This window comes from Aspergillus thermomutatus (genome assembly GCF_002237265.1).
Source record: "Aspergillus thermomutatus strain HMR AF 39 chromosome Unknown NODE_77, whole genome shotgun sequence".
Lineage (NCBI taxonomy): Eukaryota > Fungi > Ascomycota > Eurotiomycetes > Eurotiales > Aspergillaceae > Aspergillus > Aspergillus thermomutatus.
Window position 1 is genome coordinate 22,753 of NW_020798126.1, and position 18,781 is coordinate 41,533.

Consider the following 18,781-nt stretch of genomic DNA (forward strand, 5'->3'; position numbering starts at 1 on the left):
TTAAGATTAAGCCTCGTGTTGGCCATGAATAGCGGGGAGGTCGTCGATTCCTTTCATACTTATATGTCCAGTGTCCACATATGAAGCTTCTGGCTCTGGGGCCGATTGGTGGACACCACTTGCTATCCATGGATTGCCGGACGTCTTTCGAACATGGAAGGACATGATTCATCACCAATCATAGCCACGATTCTCGAGTACGGCTATCTGAGCATTGAGCTTAAACACACAGATAGGGAAATCCCCTGCGGTCCAATGCTGGACTTGGAAGCGGCACCGCTAGACAGCAAAGGACTTTTTATCCGGATGAACATGGCCCAAACTAGACTCTCGGAGAACCTTTTTGGGAAGTCCTGCGGTGGACACCTCGGGGAGAACACCCGAACAAGACCAGATTTCGAGAGTACCTTGCAAGCTGCTGCTCACTGGAAAGAGCTTCGATATTGCCGAAGAATAAGCAATACCAGAATGGGTACATGTCAGTGCCATTCACCCAGTTTTCTTTTTGAGCCACTATTGAACTCCTTTACCAGCTTTGCGGCCATGTCAAGCTCTCTTGACTCTGAGGACTTGCTGAGTTCTTTAAAGCCAGAACGCGAATCAATGTTGCATGGATACCTCCTGGCTGATTGCCGGCTCCAGTCAAATCTCTTTCTCAAAGTAATCCTCATCTCAATTCGGACCCGCTTGGCAATTGGCTTGCTTGAGAGCCCGAAGTTAGCAAAGCGGCATTTGAGTCCCGCGCAGCTGCATCACTACCATCAGAAAGCTCTTCGTATTTTGTGTTGAGAGTGCTCTACCCTCACTCCTAGACCAGCTCAGTCATGGGACACATTGCTCCCCGCTCCTTTTCATGAAAAAAGACGCGACAGAGCTTTGGTACAATAGCATGTCGGTGCCTGCTTCGATGCAATGTTCTCAAGGTTGCGTGTGAAAGATATGATCCGTGTTGAGACTGGAACTCTTCTCGGTCGCTAACGGTGATCTTAGAAACCCAGATCTAAGGTTGGCGCACATCACATATCAACTATTAGCCCTTCGTAGGGAGGTCTCTGAACACTTTCCTTTGCGGAGAGTCGCTGCTGAGGTCTGTGGGTGTCATTGTTGTCAGTAAAACAGTACTTAGCTCATGGGACGGCACGTTTATACTAAAAATTATCAGTTCTATTTTTCATTTTCCTCGCTGATGAAGTTGGAAATAAGAGACGTCAGATATTGCTCGAGTTGCTGGTGTTGGATTTCTGGAGCGTTGGAAGAAATGAAGAGCCTTGAGAAGGGTCCGTCCATGCTCAAGAAGAATAAAAGCGTTGTTGTAGGAAATTAAACACGTCGATGACGGACATCCCCATCGCTGCCTGAGGCAAGAGGCTACCGACGTGGGCCTGTCTGCCTCGAAGGTCTGTAATACTGACCCGAAGACAAAGCTACTTCTCTGATCATTCCTTAGCCCTGGGAGTCTGAGAACAAAGGAAAACAAAGTGATCAATTTGTTAGCTTCTTGCCCTACACACAATCTGTCCAATGAACGACTGAAATATTCACCATAGAAACGAGTGCTTTAAGACAATTCAATAATCCGTAAGTGGTCTGCAACAGAGAATGCAGTCCAGGATTTGATGAAAATACGGGCCACGCACCTCGATGCTTCGCGGTATAGAGCTTTCAACTACCTCAGTTGACATTTTCTGATACCGACTCCTTCTCTCAGAGCATTCAGGCTTATGGACTTTCTGATGGCAGCTTCGGCAGACGGGACAGGTGGGACACTGATCAATGATGTGTCCCTTCTCATGGCAGTACGCGCAAGGAAGATTTGGACATCTCAAAGTAATGTGCAATCCCATTTCACCACACCCTTTGCAGGCGGGGGTTCTGGATTATACATTTCGATGACCTATTTGATGAGGTAAAACTATAAAATCTTTGGATTGCGTTGGGTTGTTCGATTGAGATGACACCGTTGTGGTATGTGTAGGGGAAAAACAGGAGGATGAAGGAGCATAAGAACTCCTGTGTAGCAGGTCTCAGTGAAGATTCAGTATAGGACACTTGCAGCTATACCATTATCCAATTGTCATTGATCAACTCTAAGAGCTGGCTGTATCTAGATCTTCTGATAGTGCTTTCTTCTCCACGATAGAAAGGGTGGCAACCTCAGCGATGAGATGCTGGATAGAACACTCTTCAGAGAGATTCGAGGTAAGATCAACAGTCTGAACAAGACAGATTCGAAGATGCCACATCTGTGCGGCCGCGTAGCACACGTGCTTTGCGACTGAACAGCATCTCGAGCTGGATTTGTTAAGGTAATCTTTGATAAAAAAGATGTACAACTGCACTTCTGAGGATCTACTTGAAATGAACTCTCAACACGAGGTGTGAGATATAAAGAGAGGAAGAGTTGAACTGTGGAAAAGATGCTTCTGTTTCTCACCTTACTTAGGGCGTAGTTGGTGAATATAAGTAGCCCCTTGCCTCCTCTCGGTTCTCTCAAGGTCAACATCCTTGATGGCGTGATATTCAGTATGTATTCACTTCGCGATGCAGAAAGTAAACATAGGGTATATTTTCTACTTTACAGAGGACTTCTGAGCTCGCTACAAAGTGCTGTGCTCTGGCAGACTGGTCAGATGTACCAGACCATATTCACTCTAGACCACATGGAACAAGGTGCGTACTCCGATTCACTGTATCTGGCGAAAAAAATTCATTATATTGGATACCTTGGTCTTTATATCTCCTGCATCAAGACGTTTAAGCCCTCCCTTTCTTTGTGCTTGTGAATAAAGACAACTCTCCCAGCCGCACCCAACCCGCCTTTAATTTCGAAGCCATTTTTAATCTTATACCAATTCTTCTACTTTCCTATGCAACATTCTCTCATTCAAATTTTCTATATTCTGGTCTCCTCGAAGTGCAGATGCTCCATGTCCTCATTCTAAGAGCCTTTTGATGAATAGAGCCTGCTCACAGCACATCTAGTCTGGTACTATGTATAGCTTTTGGCACACATAGACCCCTGTGCAGCAATATCTTGCAACCCACCTGCTATTCTGCAGACTTTGAAGATGCAGGTAAGGCTGTCTCAGTTATCATGCAACGTCCTTCTGGCTCTGGCGAAATATCAAGTGAGCTAATTTAGGTCAGTTCCTCAAAGACTGCAGAGTTATGAATTCCCACTCATCATCCTCTCAGCATATGAAATGACGGTTCTGCCATTGCCTGCATCTGAGTCAACTGTTGATCATCATGATCAGTCTTCTCCGGTTTTACCGGATTGTACCAGTCCTCGGTACGGTTGTGGCTATGTCTCATCATCTGACTGATGGATTATTACCTGCAGGTTCTACTTCGAGAACCGACCGCAAATAGGTAAAAAAAAGGGAGACTGAAACCGACAAGTCAGGGATTCGACCTGGTTCTCGAAAGAATCAGCTTTCTAGGAAATAAATGATTTCCTATTTGAAAGGAAAGAAAAAGAAAAAGGAAAAGAAAAGATAATCGACAAGGACCGGATTCGAACCGGCGCTCCCGAAGGAATTTGATGTGAGTGTGATAACATAGACTGGGTCCAAGGTTATACCACCATTCGAGTCAAACGCCTTAACCACTCGGCCACCTTGCCAGTTGTTGAAATAGTAAAAATTCTTTAATATCTAATTCTGGCAAAAACAGGAGGATAGCACTGACATTTTGTTAGCGACTTCAGTTCAGGACGTCATCACCAGTATCTCTGCACTCCATAACCTCATTTATTTTTGTGAATATTTCAGCAACAGGCAAGGTGGCTGGGTGGTTAAGGTGTTTGACTCGAATCGTGGTATAACCTTGGACCTAGTCTGTTGTTATCACACTAATATCAAATTCCTTTGGGAGCGTTGTTGAATCTAGCCACTTGTTAATTATCTTTTCTTTTCCTTTTTCTTTTTCTTTCCTTTCAAATAGGCAATCATTTGGATTTCCTAGAAAGCTGATTCTTTCGAGAACCGGGTCGAATCCCCGCCTTGTCGAGTATTTTTGCTCTTTTTAGTACATTCCTCCTAAGATAAGTAGATACCTTCCTCCCCTGAATTAAGCCCGCCCAGTAGCATGTATTTAGTCCACCCACATAATAGCTCAATTTTTCGCCCTTCATGTATATGAGTATTTACGTTTGCTATTATCAAACAAACTAAGCTTAATAGTTCTCAGTTTCAGTAAGATGGCCGAGTGCTTATATATATCTTCGGTCCCGACTTCGCCGTTCACGCGCAATCACCTATCAATCTTCCTAACAGAGCACATCTTGGGGCGTAGGAATCTACGAAGAATGTGTCAGATTGCAGGTAATGTTGTAATATGATTACGCTGGTAATCTGAGCATGTAGAGGTCAAACTGGGACATATTCATGCTGTGTCCATGAATGTATGTGATTTTCTATGTAAGGAGCGACAAGACCAGACGTTCTGGTCAACTGAGTCTAACTAGAATAGGCAAAGCAAGCGAGCGTAAAATATACAATCTGGTACCAAAGATACAGTGCTTCGACAGAATGGAATTTAGCGTTGCAGGTAACCGTGTCTCCAAGTAGACTGCATCAGTGAAAAAGTAATTGATGGAGGAAAGAGACTCCGAGATAGAAACAGGAAGGTTCCCAATGTACTCCGTAGACCGGCACTATAAGACATATAGTTTCCAAAGTCTTTAAGAAGAAAACCCATTTCTGACTGGTAACATCATTTGTGTAGAGGATCCATCAAAGCTTGGTGGTGGGTGGAGTAAAAAGTAATGAATAGAGGAGAAAAGAATTCGACAAGGCAGGGGTTCGACCTGGACTCAGAAGAGATTAGATTAGCTATTTTAAGTGTCTCAACAGACATCGGATCGAAAATTCCCAAGTCAGAAGAGACAACTTCAAATCCTGAACCAAGGGCTAACAAAATGTCAGTCCTATCCTTCATCCTTCATCTGGTGCACAAGTCTTCGAACGCTTCTAGCGGATGAAAGATTGTTTCCTTTGATAATTGATACTAATTTCTGGCATTTCACTATCGGCAAGGTGGTCGAGTGGTTAAGACGTTAGCCTTGAATCGGTGTGAGACTCTGGTCTGGAGACTCTGGCCGGGTCTTATAAATCACCTAAAAAGCTAATCCCTTCGGGGTCGCGCGTTCGAATCGCGTCCTTGTCGAATAAAGGAAATTAAAAAAGTTTCCCCTGCTTTTTTTTCAACCATCTTAGAAAGAATACAGTTTTTTTACCCCAAAATTACAAGACATAAATTGACCTGTGATTGTCGCAATTGTATATTGTATTTGGAGAAAAAGGTTTTTTCGATGGGGGGTGGCGGGTTGTTTGTAGCTTTGTTCCTTGGTCCGGATTGTTGCGTTCTTGATCTTATCCGCAGCGATTCGACTCACACAACCCAGATATTATCGAACCAAAGAAGAAGCGTACATGCTATGTCATCATCCTTGCTCCTGTTCAACATGTTAGTACACTGCTATTGCTACTAGGCTAGGAATGGTTGTCTAGACGCCTTTTTTAGTCGAGTGGTTTTATGGTTGACAGCTCCCTAGACGCCATGCAGAACAGCCAAAAATATGGGTTTCTAGTGTTGAGAAATACATGACAATGTATATAACAGAAGGGATGCTATCATGAATTATTCTCACTTATCCAAATTGGACGAACCGTCCGAACCATAAGCAATGAAGAGATTTACCCCTTCATCAACCACCTTTTCATTCCTTTTTGGCTGAACGGTATTCATCCTTGACATAAATATCTGAAACAAAATCAACTCCCTCGGACAGCGCTAAATCCATCATCCACTGATACAGCAGATGTGATACCCTCACAACCGTCAATATCCCTAAGCGCCGACATGCCAGGGTCCACAAGTCCATACCAACAGTTCTCCGGCGCTTAGCCTTCTCAAAAATAGGTAACCAGAAGACGAAATGACTTAAAAGAGCCCATCGACGCATACTCTCATCTCTAATGCTGTCCCTAAGCAGCACAATGTCTCTCCCAACAATATCCCCCCTCCTCCTCACCCTCCTCACACAAGCCACAGCAACATGCTACTGGCCCAACGGCGACACAGACAGCAACTACATCCCCTGTCCCAACAGCAAATCCTGCTGTCTCAAAGGCGAAGCCTGCCTCTCCAATGGACTCTGCTACGGCGCAACCCTCAACATCGCGTATCGCGGCGCCTGCGCCGATAAATCGTGGCCGAGCCAGGAGTGTCCGCATGTGTGTCTCGATGGTACGCGTTCTCCTTCCGTGCTTTCTCTCCCAGTGACTAATGCCAGCGCAGCGATACCCGACCACTGGGCGAATCTCTACTCGTGCCCGAATTCCTCGACGAATGTGTTCACGTGCGGGTATGCGGGGTGGGCGACGGACGTCTGTAGTGCCAATCTGGGGCAGTGGCAGTGGGTGAGTGGGGAGGTGGAGGTGGCGAAGAATGGGAACTCGAGTTCTGCGTCTGCGTCTGCTTCGACGGGGCCGGAAATTATCACGACTACGTCGTCGGTTTCGTCTGCGGGGACGGCGAGGGGGACGAATACGGGGGATATCATCACGACTACTGGGTCTGCGACTGCCACGGCACGGAAAGATTCGTCGGATACGTCTCTCTCTGCGACGACACTTGGGGCGGGATTAGGGGTTGGACTAGGCGTTCCACTGCTCGTTGTCTCGGGTTTATTGATCTTTTTTATCCGGATGCGAAGGCGAGCGCCGGCGCCACCGGTCAATGAAAAGGTCTACCCCGGAGCTGTGTACTATCCAGGCCCGGTGGAGATTGCCACGCAGAGACACAATATGGCGATGGAGTTGGAGGGGGCACGGGAGGATCGACCAGAGTTATATGGGTAGTTTGGTAGATTATGCTGTATACTTGTATCGAATGTACATTTCTGCTCTCAAACCTGCCACCACCCCGGCGCAGACCATAGGTCCATCGTAGCCTGTCCCCCCACATCAGACCACGCCGTATGTCCCGCCCAACTGATAAAATCACAAACATCCTGACTCGACACGCCCAGTTCACTCTCTGTAAACGCCATCGGGACGGCCTGCAGGTCCTGAACACCCCACTGCTGCAAATCAACCGGATCCACCCGCCCGGCCGGAGCAGGAGACGTCCCATCTGACGACGACGTCTCCATCCTAGCCAGCGCTGCCCGGAAAATCCGCGCAATGAGATCCAGACTCGGCCGCGCAGTCGGATGCCACGCCTCAACGCGCGTAATCGCAGCCATGGCTACCTCGATCTGCTCCCTGCACGACTCGACCACCTCCATATCCACATCCGTCTCCGCCGCGCCGAGGATACTCAACGTCAACAGCGGCACCAGCGACGCCTGAAACCCGTGCCAGATGACCCCCCACGCAGCCGAGGGGCTCTTCAACTCCGCCTCGGCGATATCGTGGATCGCCTCGCGAGCGAGCCGCTGGCACTTTTCGATCGCGAGACACTCTTCGGTGTGCAGTGCGATGTTGGGGACGCGGCGGAGGGCATAGCTTAGCAGGACGGGGCGGTAGAGGAGGATGCGCAGGTTATGTAGGCTCCAGCGCATGAGGGTGCGGGCTGTGTGTATCGAGTCCGGGCAGGGCTCGTACGCTTTGAGGAGTGAGGGGAGCTGCGCGTACCAGTCCATCAATTCGGCGTCGAAATCTTGGAGTTGTGCGTAGCGGGGGAGAGGGGATGCGGCGAGGGCTTCCTGTGCGCGCGTGGCGATCTGGCAGAAGCGGATGTTTTCGATGAGGATGAGGGTGCTGGATGAGTTCTTGCAATGTTAGTTGACGAACAATGGGGCAGAGGAGGGACGTACAACTCCCAGATTCTGCACGGGCGGCTTCGTCGAGACGGCCATCGACGAGCGGCCCAGCGTCGGCCGTCCGAGCGTCATGCAGCCCCACGTATCAAGGCAATACAGCGACCACCAGATTCGCCGGCGCAGTTCGACGGGCACCGACGACGGCCGGAGCGGCCTGCTCTCGCTCTCGTCTGTATCTGCGATTTCCTTGTGCAGGCCTAGCGCGGTGGCCATCCGTACCGCGGCCCCGATGAGCACGTATGCCAGGTTCGGCTGGCTGATGTAGTGCAGGTAGTGGCCGGCCATGATGCCGAGGGTCTGGACGGTCTCGATGTGCGCGCTGCCGAGGGTTTCGAGAGAGAGGTATTGGCGTGCGCGCTTGCAGTACGCGAGGTGCGAGGTGTCGTCGCTGGGGTAGAGGGAGATGCTACCTAGGGCGAGGACCATGTTCACGAGGGCGAGCCAGTGCTCGTCGCGTCGGGTGTTGGATATGTAGGTCTGTCGGAATTCGGTCTCGTCGATGAGCGGCATGGAGGGATGGATGAAATTGAAGTAGGCGTCGATGAGTTGGAGGTCGCTTGCTTGGGATTGAGTTGATGGGGATATGAGGGAGTTGGTTTTTTCTCCTCGGCTGCTTCTCGATGGGGTTGTAGTGGACGGTCGAGCTATTGATTCTGGATTGACCCATTTGATGACCTTGAGGACGGCATTGATGGAGGAGATGCCCAAGTAGGTGGACGGCGGATGCGTCGCCATGGACAGCGCGTTGACATCGTCCGATACATCATCATTGTCATTGTCATTGGCAGCATTAACTTCCCCACTCCCAGCATTTTCCATTAACATCCTCTCCAAAGACGATTGCGAGACATGATCCTCCCCCGGACTCTCTGGAGACTGCGGAGCGGGTTCATCTGAGGCAAGTACGCTATCTCGCAACAAATCCAGCAGTTCGTCACGAGTCAGAGTCACAAGCGATTGCAATGAAACTGAAGGAAACAATCTCTCCAGAACAGATCGATACTGACTATCTGCGGAACCCTCATCTCGGGTCCTGCTGTGTGGCACTCGGGGATCCGAATAGCGGCACAGCTCGGGCTTCTTGTAGTACAGACACGGCTCACAAGGATGCGTCCCCGTGCAGCGGATCTTGCGTCGACGACATTCTTTGCAGGCTCGTAATCCGGGTCGTCGTCCACGGCGTTCTTCTCGAGTCGCGGTGCGCGGGTTGTTGTGGCGGAGTTCAAAGGTGTGGAACATTTTCAGTGAATGTTTCCGTTGAAGTAAGTCGAGTTATCATTGATGCTTCTTCATCAACATCATATGTTTGAAGTCATCAGGTTGAGTAGAGTGTCAGATTTGGTGAATGTGTGGTGATTGTCAGGGTGTCCATCGGCCCAACTCCTGTTTTTTGCATAATCAATCATAATAATGATAATAATACGATGGATGAATGAGAACTGCCACAGTATTTGCCCCGGATTTACCCCGCAGAGTGAGATACCTTACTTTAAAGCCAAGAAGCTACATACATAGTGTGATCATCTAGGGTGTGATGAGTGTATGTGCCCTCAGTAATGCATGCATGCCCTTCTGAACGCATCACACTGTACTGAACATCGTCCAGCTGAAATAGACTATTTATTTCCTGGCATGAGGCTTTAGGCTATCAAGTACGGAGTATCTAGTCCACCATTCATGTCTCAGTTCTTGACAACTTGGCCTTAGTTTGTTTCAGATAAGTAGTCTCCGGCTAATGTTGTTGAAAGCCGATAGTTTACTTCATATATCTATAGGAAAAGGCCACAGATTTAATTTCAGGGTCTAGGGGTCTTCGAGACTAGGAATACAATCTGTATCAAGCATATCATTTTGATAGAATTATAGCAAGACTCACCGGAGCTGAGCCATCTGATAGTTAAAGCCCAAATCTGCCAACTTTACAACAATATTAGCCACAGTCGAACTGATCTGAAGTTCCGCTAGTCCGCCCTCTCAAACAACCAAAAACTCTTACAGAATGAAACCCTATCGACTGGAAGTTGGCGTGAAGTGTCAGCGTGGAATCTCAATGCCGAAAGAACTAACACATATCAAGTACGGTATTCTTTGCCGTACCTGATCAGGAAGCTCTTTAGCTTTAGGCCTCTTTCTCGATCTACTGTCGAGAAGGAATCCGAGTCCGAGTCCGAGTCCTCGAAGCCGGCTGGAATTAAGCTCATCGGCTCGTCGGGTCGAAAGCCGATGTACGCTGAAGTCTGAAGAACTATAAGCGCTGAAGTCAAGATCATTTGTTATTCGAGAGCTGAAATATGATGATGTGTTTTATCTGAATTTGAATAGGCGACACTCACTCAAGCCATTGCTGAGGAGTTCCTATGCTCTCCCTGCTGTAGCACAGTGTTCTCTCACATGGTGACACAATGACTATCGCAGCTGCCTTAAGAGGATCGATCGTGAGAATATCATATGATGCTCGAGGCTGATTCTTTATTCCTCTCACTTCATCTGAGATATCTTTCCCTATCACTGTCCAACCCGCAAACATCAAAATGGAATGCCAGGAATGCCAGGAATGCCAGGTAGACTCCAAGAACCCCTCCCATACCAACTACAAAACTGACAATCAAGGCCCCGCCAGAAGATGCAGGCATGCGCGAGGTCCGAACCCTCATCCACTCCCTCAAACACTCCCCCTCCAGAGAAGGCTTCGTTACTCTGTGTCAAGACGGCGTCCTACGCAACTTCAGCTCGTCCGGGGAAGTCGTCGATTACAAGGTCTTAAATCCAGAACAGATATCGAGCGCGGTCAGACTGTTTACGTTGAATGAGCTGCTGGCCGATCAAAAAGATCACTTGGAGAAGGCTTTCAAGGGAGTGGATGGACGGGATGTTCCCGAGGAGAAGCTGATGAAGCCAGATCTGGAGATTATTCCGGAGGAATTGAGGAAGGGAAGTGCATGATGTCGCCTATTTTCAGATGATCATCTACATACAAACAGGTAGCTTTCAAAGGAGCTAGTCTGCATCAATAACAGATCTTCCACCGAGGACTCATCGCCGCATCAGCGTAGGCACACCGATGACAGCCCATGTAGCGACACGCGCCCGAGGTCGTGCACTGTTTTCCCCGGCGATACGGCTGGCTACCCTCGAGCGCCTCAGTTGCCGGATTTGACTCGATTGGCGTAAACTTGGCCAGGTCCGCGGCCCACAGATCCGGATGACTGAATTCGAATGGCAAGAGATCCGCACCGGGCTCGAAGATCTGTTTTCTGTCCACCACGTCGTGTCCGTTCACGCCCTTCCAGACTTCCTTGAAATTTTTCTGGGTTGCCTCGTCGTCGGTGTACATTGGAATGAACTGTAGTAGTTGCTCGTTGGTCAAAGGCACGTAGTCGATCACGGTTCCGTCTGCTCTGTAGGATCTCGCGACGCCGTCGTCGGCGACGTGGATGAAGCCCTGGAGATCGAGTTCGAGGGCAGAGAGTGGATCGATCGGAGCTTCTGATTCCTGCTGGTTATGGATGGTCAGTTGACGGGTTTGATGGAAGCGAGGTGTTTGAGGCTGGAGTACCGCAGCTGCAACAAGGAATATGAGGAATATGACAAGTATTTCCAGTAATGGACGCATGATGACTGCTTGTCAAGCTCGCTAAAGGCTGTAAGAAGTTGAAAGGTTGGGAATCTGTCCAGAGGAGAGTCGAGTGAGTCCGAGAGTAACCTCAGTAGCATGGAACTTGAGATTTTTCTAAAGGAAAAAATATCTCGAGTACGCTCTCTTGATTGAATTCACTATCAAAAAGTTGTCAACTAAGCGGATCCTCGAACAGGGCTTAGGATTTTTCATTTCTCTGACCTTGCGACATTCACCAGGATACATCAGACTACCTCACGCACAACAGATAGGCAGTGAAGATTGGATCTACATGAAGCCATAATGCCCCCGAAATATGTATTTTTTGGACTACCCATAGGAGCAATTCAGAACCACCTTAGGCTGTGTTGATAAGCATACCAAAAGCCCACTTATTAGTATGTAAACATGCATGACCCTTTGCTATCCAAAGGCGATACTGTATCATGCAGAGATTATAATGATCAGATTGGAGACGTAAGAATAACCTCTCTCCTCAGCTGGGCTATGGAGAAACTAGCCAGAGTCCTTAATCTGAAATGCAATATTGATTACCCTCAAGCGCCTCAGTTGCTTCATCCAAGTCAATCAGAGTAAACTTGGCCAGTTCCGCAGCCCACTGATCCGGATGATGAATTCAAATGGCAAGAGATCCACGCAGACTACACGATGCCAAATCAATCGTCCCTGGGCCCAGCAGGTTAATGCCAATTTCGCTATGCTAGTGAGAGTAGAAGGAGGTTTGGGCCCATTTTTCCCCTGTTTGGTCCTCATTAGGTCAGTGTATAGCACCTCCGCTTCGCGATATCTTCCATCGCTGTCAAGGCAATCTGCAATCTTCTCAATCAAATCGATATACTGTTGCCGCTGTGTTGTGAATTCCTCTTCATACATAAGGGATAAAGCATGTGGGAGGTATTCTCTTCAGAGTCCTAGATTTGTATAGCGATTATCTGGGAACACTTTGCGCATCTGATCAGCGGCCCTCCGAATCGGGAGAGATTCTAACTACGACAGGAGAATTTCAAGGAAGATTTATCGGGTTGGGAAGGGAGGAGGGGTCACCAGCTGCGTGCCCTGACAAGGCTGCCTCAACTTGAGCAGCTTGTTGGTTGATAACTAATTGCCAAAGTGCATAATCATCACCACTCAGAAGCCATTGGATTGTTCGTCACAAGCATTTTCCAGCCTCTAAATCAGAAGGCCAGTCCAGTTTTATCCAGGCTCTTGCTACTAGGGCCTCTGCGAACGAAATGACACTTTCACTCGAGCGGTGCTTAGAAGAAGTTCTAGGCCTGGATTCAACCTTAGGCTGCTCCGCAAATATGTAGGCTTCCTTGCCAGGGTGAGTAGCTCATGTTTGTCTGGCCACACTCCAGTTTGGCCCCAAAGGCGAATACATTTAACAAGAGATGCTGCAGCTATGCAAAAACTCAAAACATTTGAGAAACGCCCCTTGGGCCCAGGGGGCCCATTGGACGGTAACATGAGGACTTAATTTAGTCCGCAGTGGAAATGGCTGTGTCATTCAGCATTCGCATGACGCATATTCCTTGATCTTCCTGATTGAGTCACCCAAAGCCTCCCTTTCAATACGTTCTTCTTCACTTAACTCTGTTATCTCTGAAAGAACCAGTATCTGCAAGTTGATGTCAGTAAGGCACAGAATATTGGCGAAAGAAAGTGACAGTTGTTTCACCTACAAGATCGTTTTTCCATTCTGTAAGGGCCAGACTCAATAAATGTCGTCCATCGTATGCAGGGTCGCTTTCAGAAGGGATATAATCTGTAATATCCCAGTCATGACTGGGCGGACCGAGGGAGCCATCAGCTTCACGAGCCGCATCAACCATGTCTGTAGAAAGTACTATGTTAGTCACTATGGTGGATGATCTAGAATGGAATCGGATTCCGTTCGCAGATCTTTGGCATGCACACCCTGGTAGAAATCCAAAGGGACAAGCTCACCAAGGAGGGCGTGATCTCGCTGAAGGGCCCGGCGGGAGGCCTGCCTGGTCTGTTGCCAAAGGCCATCTGCTATGCTCCACTCGTCCGGTTCGGTGTTTGCACTTTCTATTTGGCTTTTCCATTTGCGAGTGCATTCCTCCAAAAGACACTGTGCGCCACGGTCAGGAACGTATTTCGTTATGTCGGGTTCGAACCGTGAAACAAAGTGTGGCGACGTCAGGTCGAGAAGTTCCTCGAAACAATGGACATGATAGTAATCTATAGGAAGCCCTAGTTTTAGAAGAAGAACAGTAGTCCGAAAGGGATTCAGTCCTACCTGGACTTCCAAATACATTTCGATCTCCTGGGGAAACTGCAATTCTATAGTCACGGGGAAGGATACGATCGGTACAACAGAACAGTTGGCAGGTTGCTCCATTGCGCGACTCAGGTGCTTCCTGTAGCAGGAAAACGGGATAGTGAGACAATCGAATCTCTCCGGAAAAGCCAGTCGCGAACTGCGGCGTCATATGCCGCTTGAGACCTCTAGCATCCCTTTCAATCTTTTCTTTTCGTCTCTCTTCCGGCGAAAGTGCCTGCTGGCGTGCGTATTCTGCAGCCTCCCGCTCGTTCCGCCTCCTAGAAAACTGTCTTATATCTTCATCAAGTGATTGAATCTGCATTTCGACCCAGCTGCTGAGCAATGTTTTTTATCCTGGTACGCCTGCGCCGTTCTCTTTGACGTCGTTCCCGGTCCTCGCGCCTCTGTTTAGATCTCGCATCGATCTGATTTGACATGGCTAATGACCTCGTATATAGTCTCACATTGACAAATATTGAAGAAAAGGTCGGTATATGAGAACCGCACTATCTCACGTCTGGACTGTGCAATGATTTGTCGCACCACAAGCCTCTTGTCAATGTTCTGGCGCTCCAACTTGTTGACTGAAGGATATCTTTACAGATTTCAAGAACTTCGACTTTGCATCTGAAGCGTAGGCCAAATGGATGTAGACAAAAGAGAGGTAAATTCTTTCACTGGTAGAGGCTGGGTGTTAATTTATCAGTCCCAGCAACTCGCGCTAAGAAACTGCGCCCCGATTCCTCCGCTTATGCTTGATGCCACAAAGGGCCACATTACAATGACTGCGCCAGGTTTAGAGACGAGACAACAAGTTAATTGGAGGTATTCTCGCGCAGACTACGCTTCATTGAGGATGGTGCACCTTAGCATAACGGCTCGCTGAGGGCTGAGCCGCACAGCCTTGGTATGTACGAGCCTATAGGATTGTAAAGATGAGCCCATGGTAGGGATCCTGACTCGATCAATAAGTAATCCATGTCATAATTTTATTTTTAGTCTTTTACGCATCATGTGCTTCTTCTGGCCAAACTTGTATAAAAAATAACAAGGTTGGCAGTTGCTATACTCTCTTGGAAAGCTTTTTCAAGACTACTCTACAAAAGACCATGGATTTAAGCAACTGAATAAGTCTCATGTCACCTTTCACTTTACCTTTCACTTTACCTTTCACTCATATTCCAATTCTCTACCCACCGTCATTTAGGAGCTCGCTTGCTTCCACCAACTCTTGTGCCTATATAATCTCTCTTCTTCCGTCTCTGGGTTCTCAATCTCTGATTACCCCTGCTTGATCTTCCTCTCTACCACACTGACAGGTAGTAACTGGACCAGCACCTATATATACCTGCCGCTTTCTTTCTGTTTAGTTCCTGTTATTCTCTCTCTGTTTACTTGCCTAGCTCTTATCTCCAAGCCCTCTGCTTAATGCTACACTGATTTCACTAGAAGCATAAGGCTTACACTCTATACAGCCACAGCGCGAGAAGCATTTGCACCCCCATATCGACCCGACGTCGCCGAGTAAAAGATATGCCCAGCAAGACATAGAGTCAACGCTTCTACAAACCGTTGCTGACCGTCAGACAACTGCCCCAACAGCTTCAACCTTTTGAATTCAGCCGAAAACTCAGTTTCCATTTCGAGAATGGATTCGCGAACGAGCTGCTTCGCTATGGACGCGGAGACCTGATGGACCTTTCGCACGACATCAACCGCGTTGATGAGGACCGCGCCTGTTCTGCAATGATCGCCGTACTCCTTGTCGAACGAGTACAGGTCGTTAGTGAGAGAGATGTGGTCGGAATACAGACGGATGAGGTGATCGAAGACTTTCATTCCCGGTTCGGAGAGGTGGACATTGCATGCAAATGCGGCTTGGGCTAGGAGTAACCTGGCTGTTGTTAGTCCGATCCCCGGAGACATGTTGAGAAAGCCTTACTCGCGCCCGATATCTACGGATCGATAGTCCAGATAATTCCTCAGGGAATCGAAAACAGTAGGTGGGATGGACTGGTAGCCCTTTGTGTGTTTGATCCAGGCGAACGCGCCAGAGAGGAGGTTTCTCCCGAGAATGGGTTCTTCGTCGATTACTGCTTTTAAGAAGCTGTATAGAGGGTGCTGTACACTCGCATCCTTGGTGCCGATCCAGGGAGCCATGATGGCGTCTGTGATTGTAGAGCCCTAAGGTAGATTCTAAGACAAGTGCGGGGATCGGGAGGAATGGGATAACCTTACTGCATACACCGGGGAATCTTCGACAACGTCTGCGGAAAAACAAAAGGCAAGTTATAAACATTCTTTTATTTCATGGGCGCCGCTAGTATACTCACCATCGTGCAAAAAGATAAGCAGCATAGACTGCGCTATCATTCCCGCTCTCACAGGACTGGCATCGGGAAACATATAAACCGTCGATTTGACCGCAGTGGCTATCAGCTCTTTCTCTTTGAGTGATCGTATATCGGTAGAAGTTTCCTGCAACTCGATAGGGAGTTTGCCGTCATCCTGCGGTCTCTGCTTGTGGTTCTGATAGATCGCATGGAGAAGTTCTTTGGTCATGCGTTCTGCGGTTTCCCAGTGCTTGCATTGACGGCATCCGGGAAACTTGCTCGGCCAAGGGATACCCATCATCGAAGGGGATATAGGGATTGAATTGGGATAGCTTTGAGATCCGAGGCCATCGCTGTTGGCTGCTTCGAGGAAAGCGAACAAACCGCGCTCGAAGGTACTGTTGTTGGAGGTCTGGATAGGGTCATAAATATGGGATATTGGCATGAAAAATTTGGTTTTCGGGTCGTTGGCAAACGAAGGCATCGTATTGATGTGCTCATTATGCTTTGAGAGATGTTATGACTGACAGGAATGAAAATATTACCCCTCTCACTGACGAAGTGGGTGGCTCTCCCTTATAGCCTTTTCTTGTAATCTGAAGATCAACAACAAATCTGACGACTCTATACCGCTTCTCCTATCTACATGACATCATTCTATGGCATTCTATGGCCTCTGCCACTGCATATTTAACCGGAGCTCCACGCAATTGCCAAAGGAGGATTAAACCCCGAGTGTGGGCCCGAAAGTTGTGTATAGGCCACTCTTTGGAGCAGTAGGGACCGGTTGGAGGTGAAGATCTCTTTCAGTTTCATCTCACGATGACCTTGTGGCGGTCGTTTACCGAATAGATAGAGGTAAGGTTTGGACAAGTGGATACTGACGTTCCATGGAACGTTTATGTAGTTCTCGGACTGTTTACATGGTGGATGCCGGACCGCCTCCGAGGATGCCGCTGGGAAAGACAAACATGATTATCGAATGCAGTAGTAGAATGTTGATTATCGTCCAAAATTTATGGTATGTAGAGAGGTAGATTTGGGGCTTTTATAGTAGGATCCCCGTGCATTTCGGCAGTTTCTGCGAAGAACGGACACTCAGGGATGGTCTCCACAATGTCCGCCATAATAACGAACCAGGCAGGTATCAGGACGATCTCGATGATTGTTGATCGGCACATGGCATCCCGAAAAGGGAACAAGCAGGAGAAAAGAACAAAGTTGGCCAATGGACTAGAAGCTTTTACTCAAGACTTATCTACCAACTCAGCGCAAAATGGTGGTCATAAATGTGCAACTGCTCAGATGGACCCCTCATGATCCAGAATTGTCCAACTACGCGACAACCGGCAGACTGAATATCTAACACACACAAGTCTAGCAATGATGATGATCCCTCCTGGATGTGTTGGACGCGCCTTATAACTATGTAATTATACCGTTCCTGCAAGGAGGAGATTTTTCCCCTCTTATTACCACCGACATGTAATTGGCAGCCAACCATGCAAATCCTTGGGCTGGGATGTTTAAGGCCACTGTATCGTGGATGCGGGTTAACTTCCCGTCTGCCTTGTCTACTCAAGCTTTGTCTTCATCCCGTCCATAGTGCTTCTAATACTACATGCTTATCTTGATGTAGGGCTCCAAAACACCCCAGAAGTCAAGTTCATAGAAAGCTTGACTTAAAATAGCTTATATTGGGAAATCCCTAGCAAAGAATCTGACTAAGTAGAGTACCTTAGCTCAATCTAATGTTCCTAGCAGACAGGACACTATTGACTTCATCACACATAGGAGAACAAAGGATATCACATAGGGAGGATTCAGATGGTGCATACCCCCTCATCCTCTCATCCTGCCGATGTTCTGCAGAATCTTAAATCCACTAGGGTTCTCCATGGTCTCCACACCCCTCATCTCTGAGAACTCCCCCGCCAACTTGCCGATGTTGCGATTTTGTCTTTCGCCGGCCTAGCCTTTACGGCGTACGGAGTACTTGGCCTCATTTTCTCATAACCAGCAGCATCCTCCCCGAAACCATGGCGGACGCAGAATGGGCACCTGGCGGGTTGAGCTTGGCAACACGTAAGGCAGGGCAGAAAAAGAGGAAGCAGGATGCTCCAGGGACCACGCATGCCTCCGGGACGCGAACTGGGCTTTTGCACTTGCCAGGCTATCACCGCCGGACTCCCTATCCAGCTTTTCCCTCGATTGACCCGACCCTATACCAGCTTTGAGAGTGACGTCCCGTGTTTTCCCCAGCAGAGACACCAACTGATAATAGCATTACGAACAAGGCTAACGGAGAATAGGGAATACCATGACGAGTATACACACGCAATCCCCCCAAAGCCAAGCATTCAAACAGTCCTCCTGCGGATATTTCTCTGTGTCTTCAGCGATCAAACAATTAGCAAGGGTCTAGCTTGCCTTGGTTGGAGAAAAGACGAAATTGCGTATGGAATGAGCCGCCGGCCACTCAGACTGCGTGAATTACGCTGACGCCGCCGCCGAGGAGCACGAAACACCAGACTGATCTATCCATCCTTGATCGACTGCCGCTTGCGTGAACAGACAGGAAGCTGGGAGTATATAAGCACGCTACTGTCGATCCAGAAATGCCTCCTCCTGTATCCCCAACCGAGTACGCAAAGTAGATTTTGCCTTGCCTTCTCTCATTGTACGTTCATCAC

The 18,781-nt window shown here is 48.3% G+C and overlaps 5 protein-coding genes across 5 annotated transcripts; 2 read left to right on the plus strand and 3 right to left on the minus strand.

Moving 5' to 3' along the window:
- Positions 1-6,002: 6,002 nt before the first annotated feature.
- On the plus strand, positions 6,003-6,866 carry CDV56_103946 (uncharacterized protein; the record flags this gene model as incomplete). Its single annotated transcript, XM_026757565.1, has 1 exon — positions 6,003-6,866. The coding sequence occupies one exon, from the start codon at positions 6,003-6,005 to the stop codon at positions 6,864-6,866; it is 864 nt and encodes a 287-aa protein (XP_026615023.1).
- Positions 6,867-6,913: 47 nt separating this feature from the next.
- CDV56_104033 (putative C6 transcription factor) lies at positions 6,914-9,070 on the minus strand (the record flags this gene model as incomplete). The annotated part of the gene is made up of 2 exons (XM_026757652.1): positions 6,914-7,780; positions 7,826-9,070. 2 exons carry the CDS (start codon positions 9,068-9,070, stop codon positions 6,914-6,916), a joined length of 2,112 nt encoding a protein of 703 aa, XP_026615024.1.
- Positions 9,071-10,362: 1,292 nt separating this feature from the next.
- Positions 10,363-10,774, plus strand: CDV56_104382 (uncharacterized protein; the record flags this gene model as incomplete). The annotated part of the gene is made up of 2 exons (XM_026758001.1): positions 10,363-10,392; positions 10,442-10,774. 2 exons carry the CDS (start codon positions 10,363-10,365, stop codon positions 10,772-10,774), a joined length of 363 nt encoding a protein of 120 aa, XP_026615025.1.
- Positions 10,775-10,838: 64 nt separating this feature from the next.
- Positions 10,839-11,444, minus strand: CDV56_104436 (uncharacterized protein; the record flags this gene model as incomplete). The annotated part of the gene is made up of 1 exon (XM_026758055.1): positions 10,839-11,444. The coding sequence occupies one exon, from the start codon at positions 11,442-11,444 to the stop codon at positions 10,839-10,841; it is 606 nt and encodes a 201-aa protein (XP_026615026.1).
- A 1,882-nt stretch (positions 11,445-13,326) lies between these two features.
- On the minus strand, positions 13,327-16,572 carry CDV56_104654 (uncharacterized protein; the record flags this gene model as incomplete). Its single annotated transcript, XM_026758273.1, has 6 exons — positions 13,327-13,673; positions 13,732-14,033; positions 15,326-15,649; positions 15,698-15,939; positions 15,994-16,022; positions 16,089-16,572. The coding sequence occupies 6 exons, from the start codon at positions 16,570-16,572 to the stop codon at positions 13,327-13,329; spliced, it is 1,728 nt and encodes a 575-aa protein (XP_026615027.1).
- Between the last annotated feature and the right edge of the window lie 2,209 nt (positions 16,573-18,781).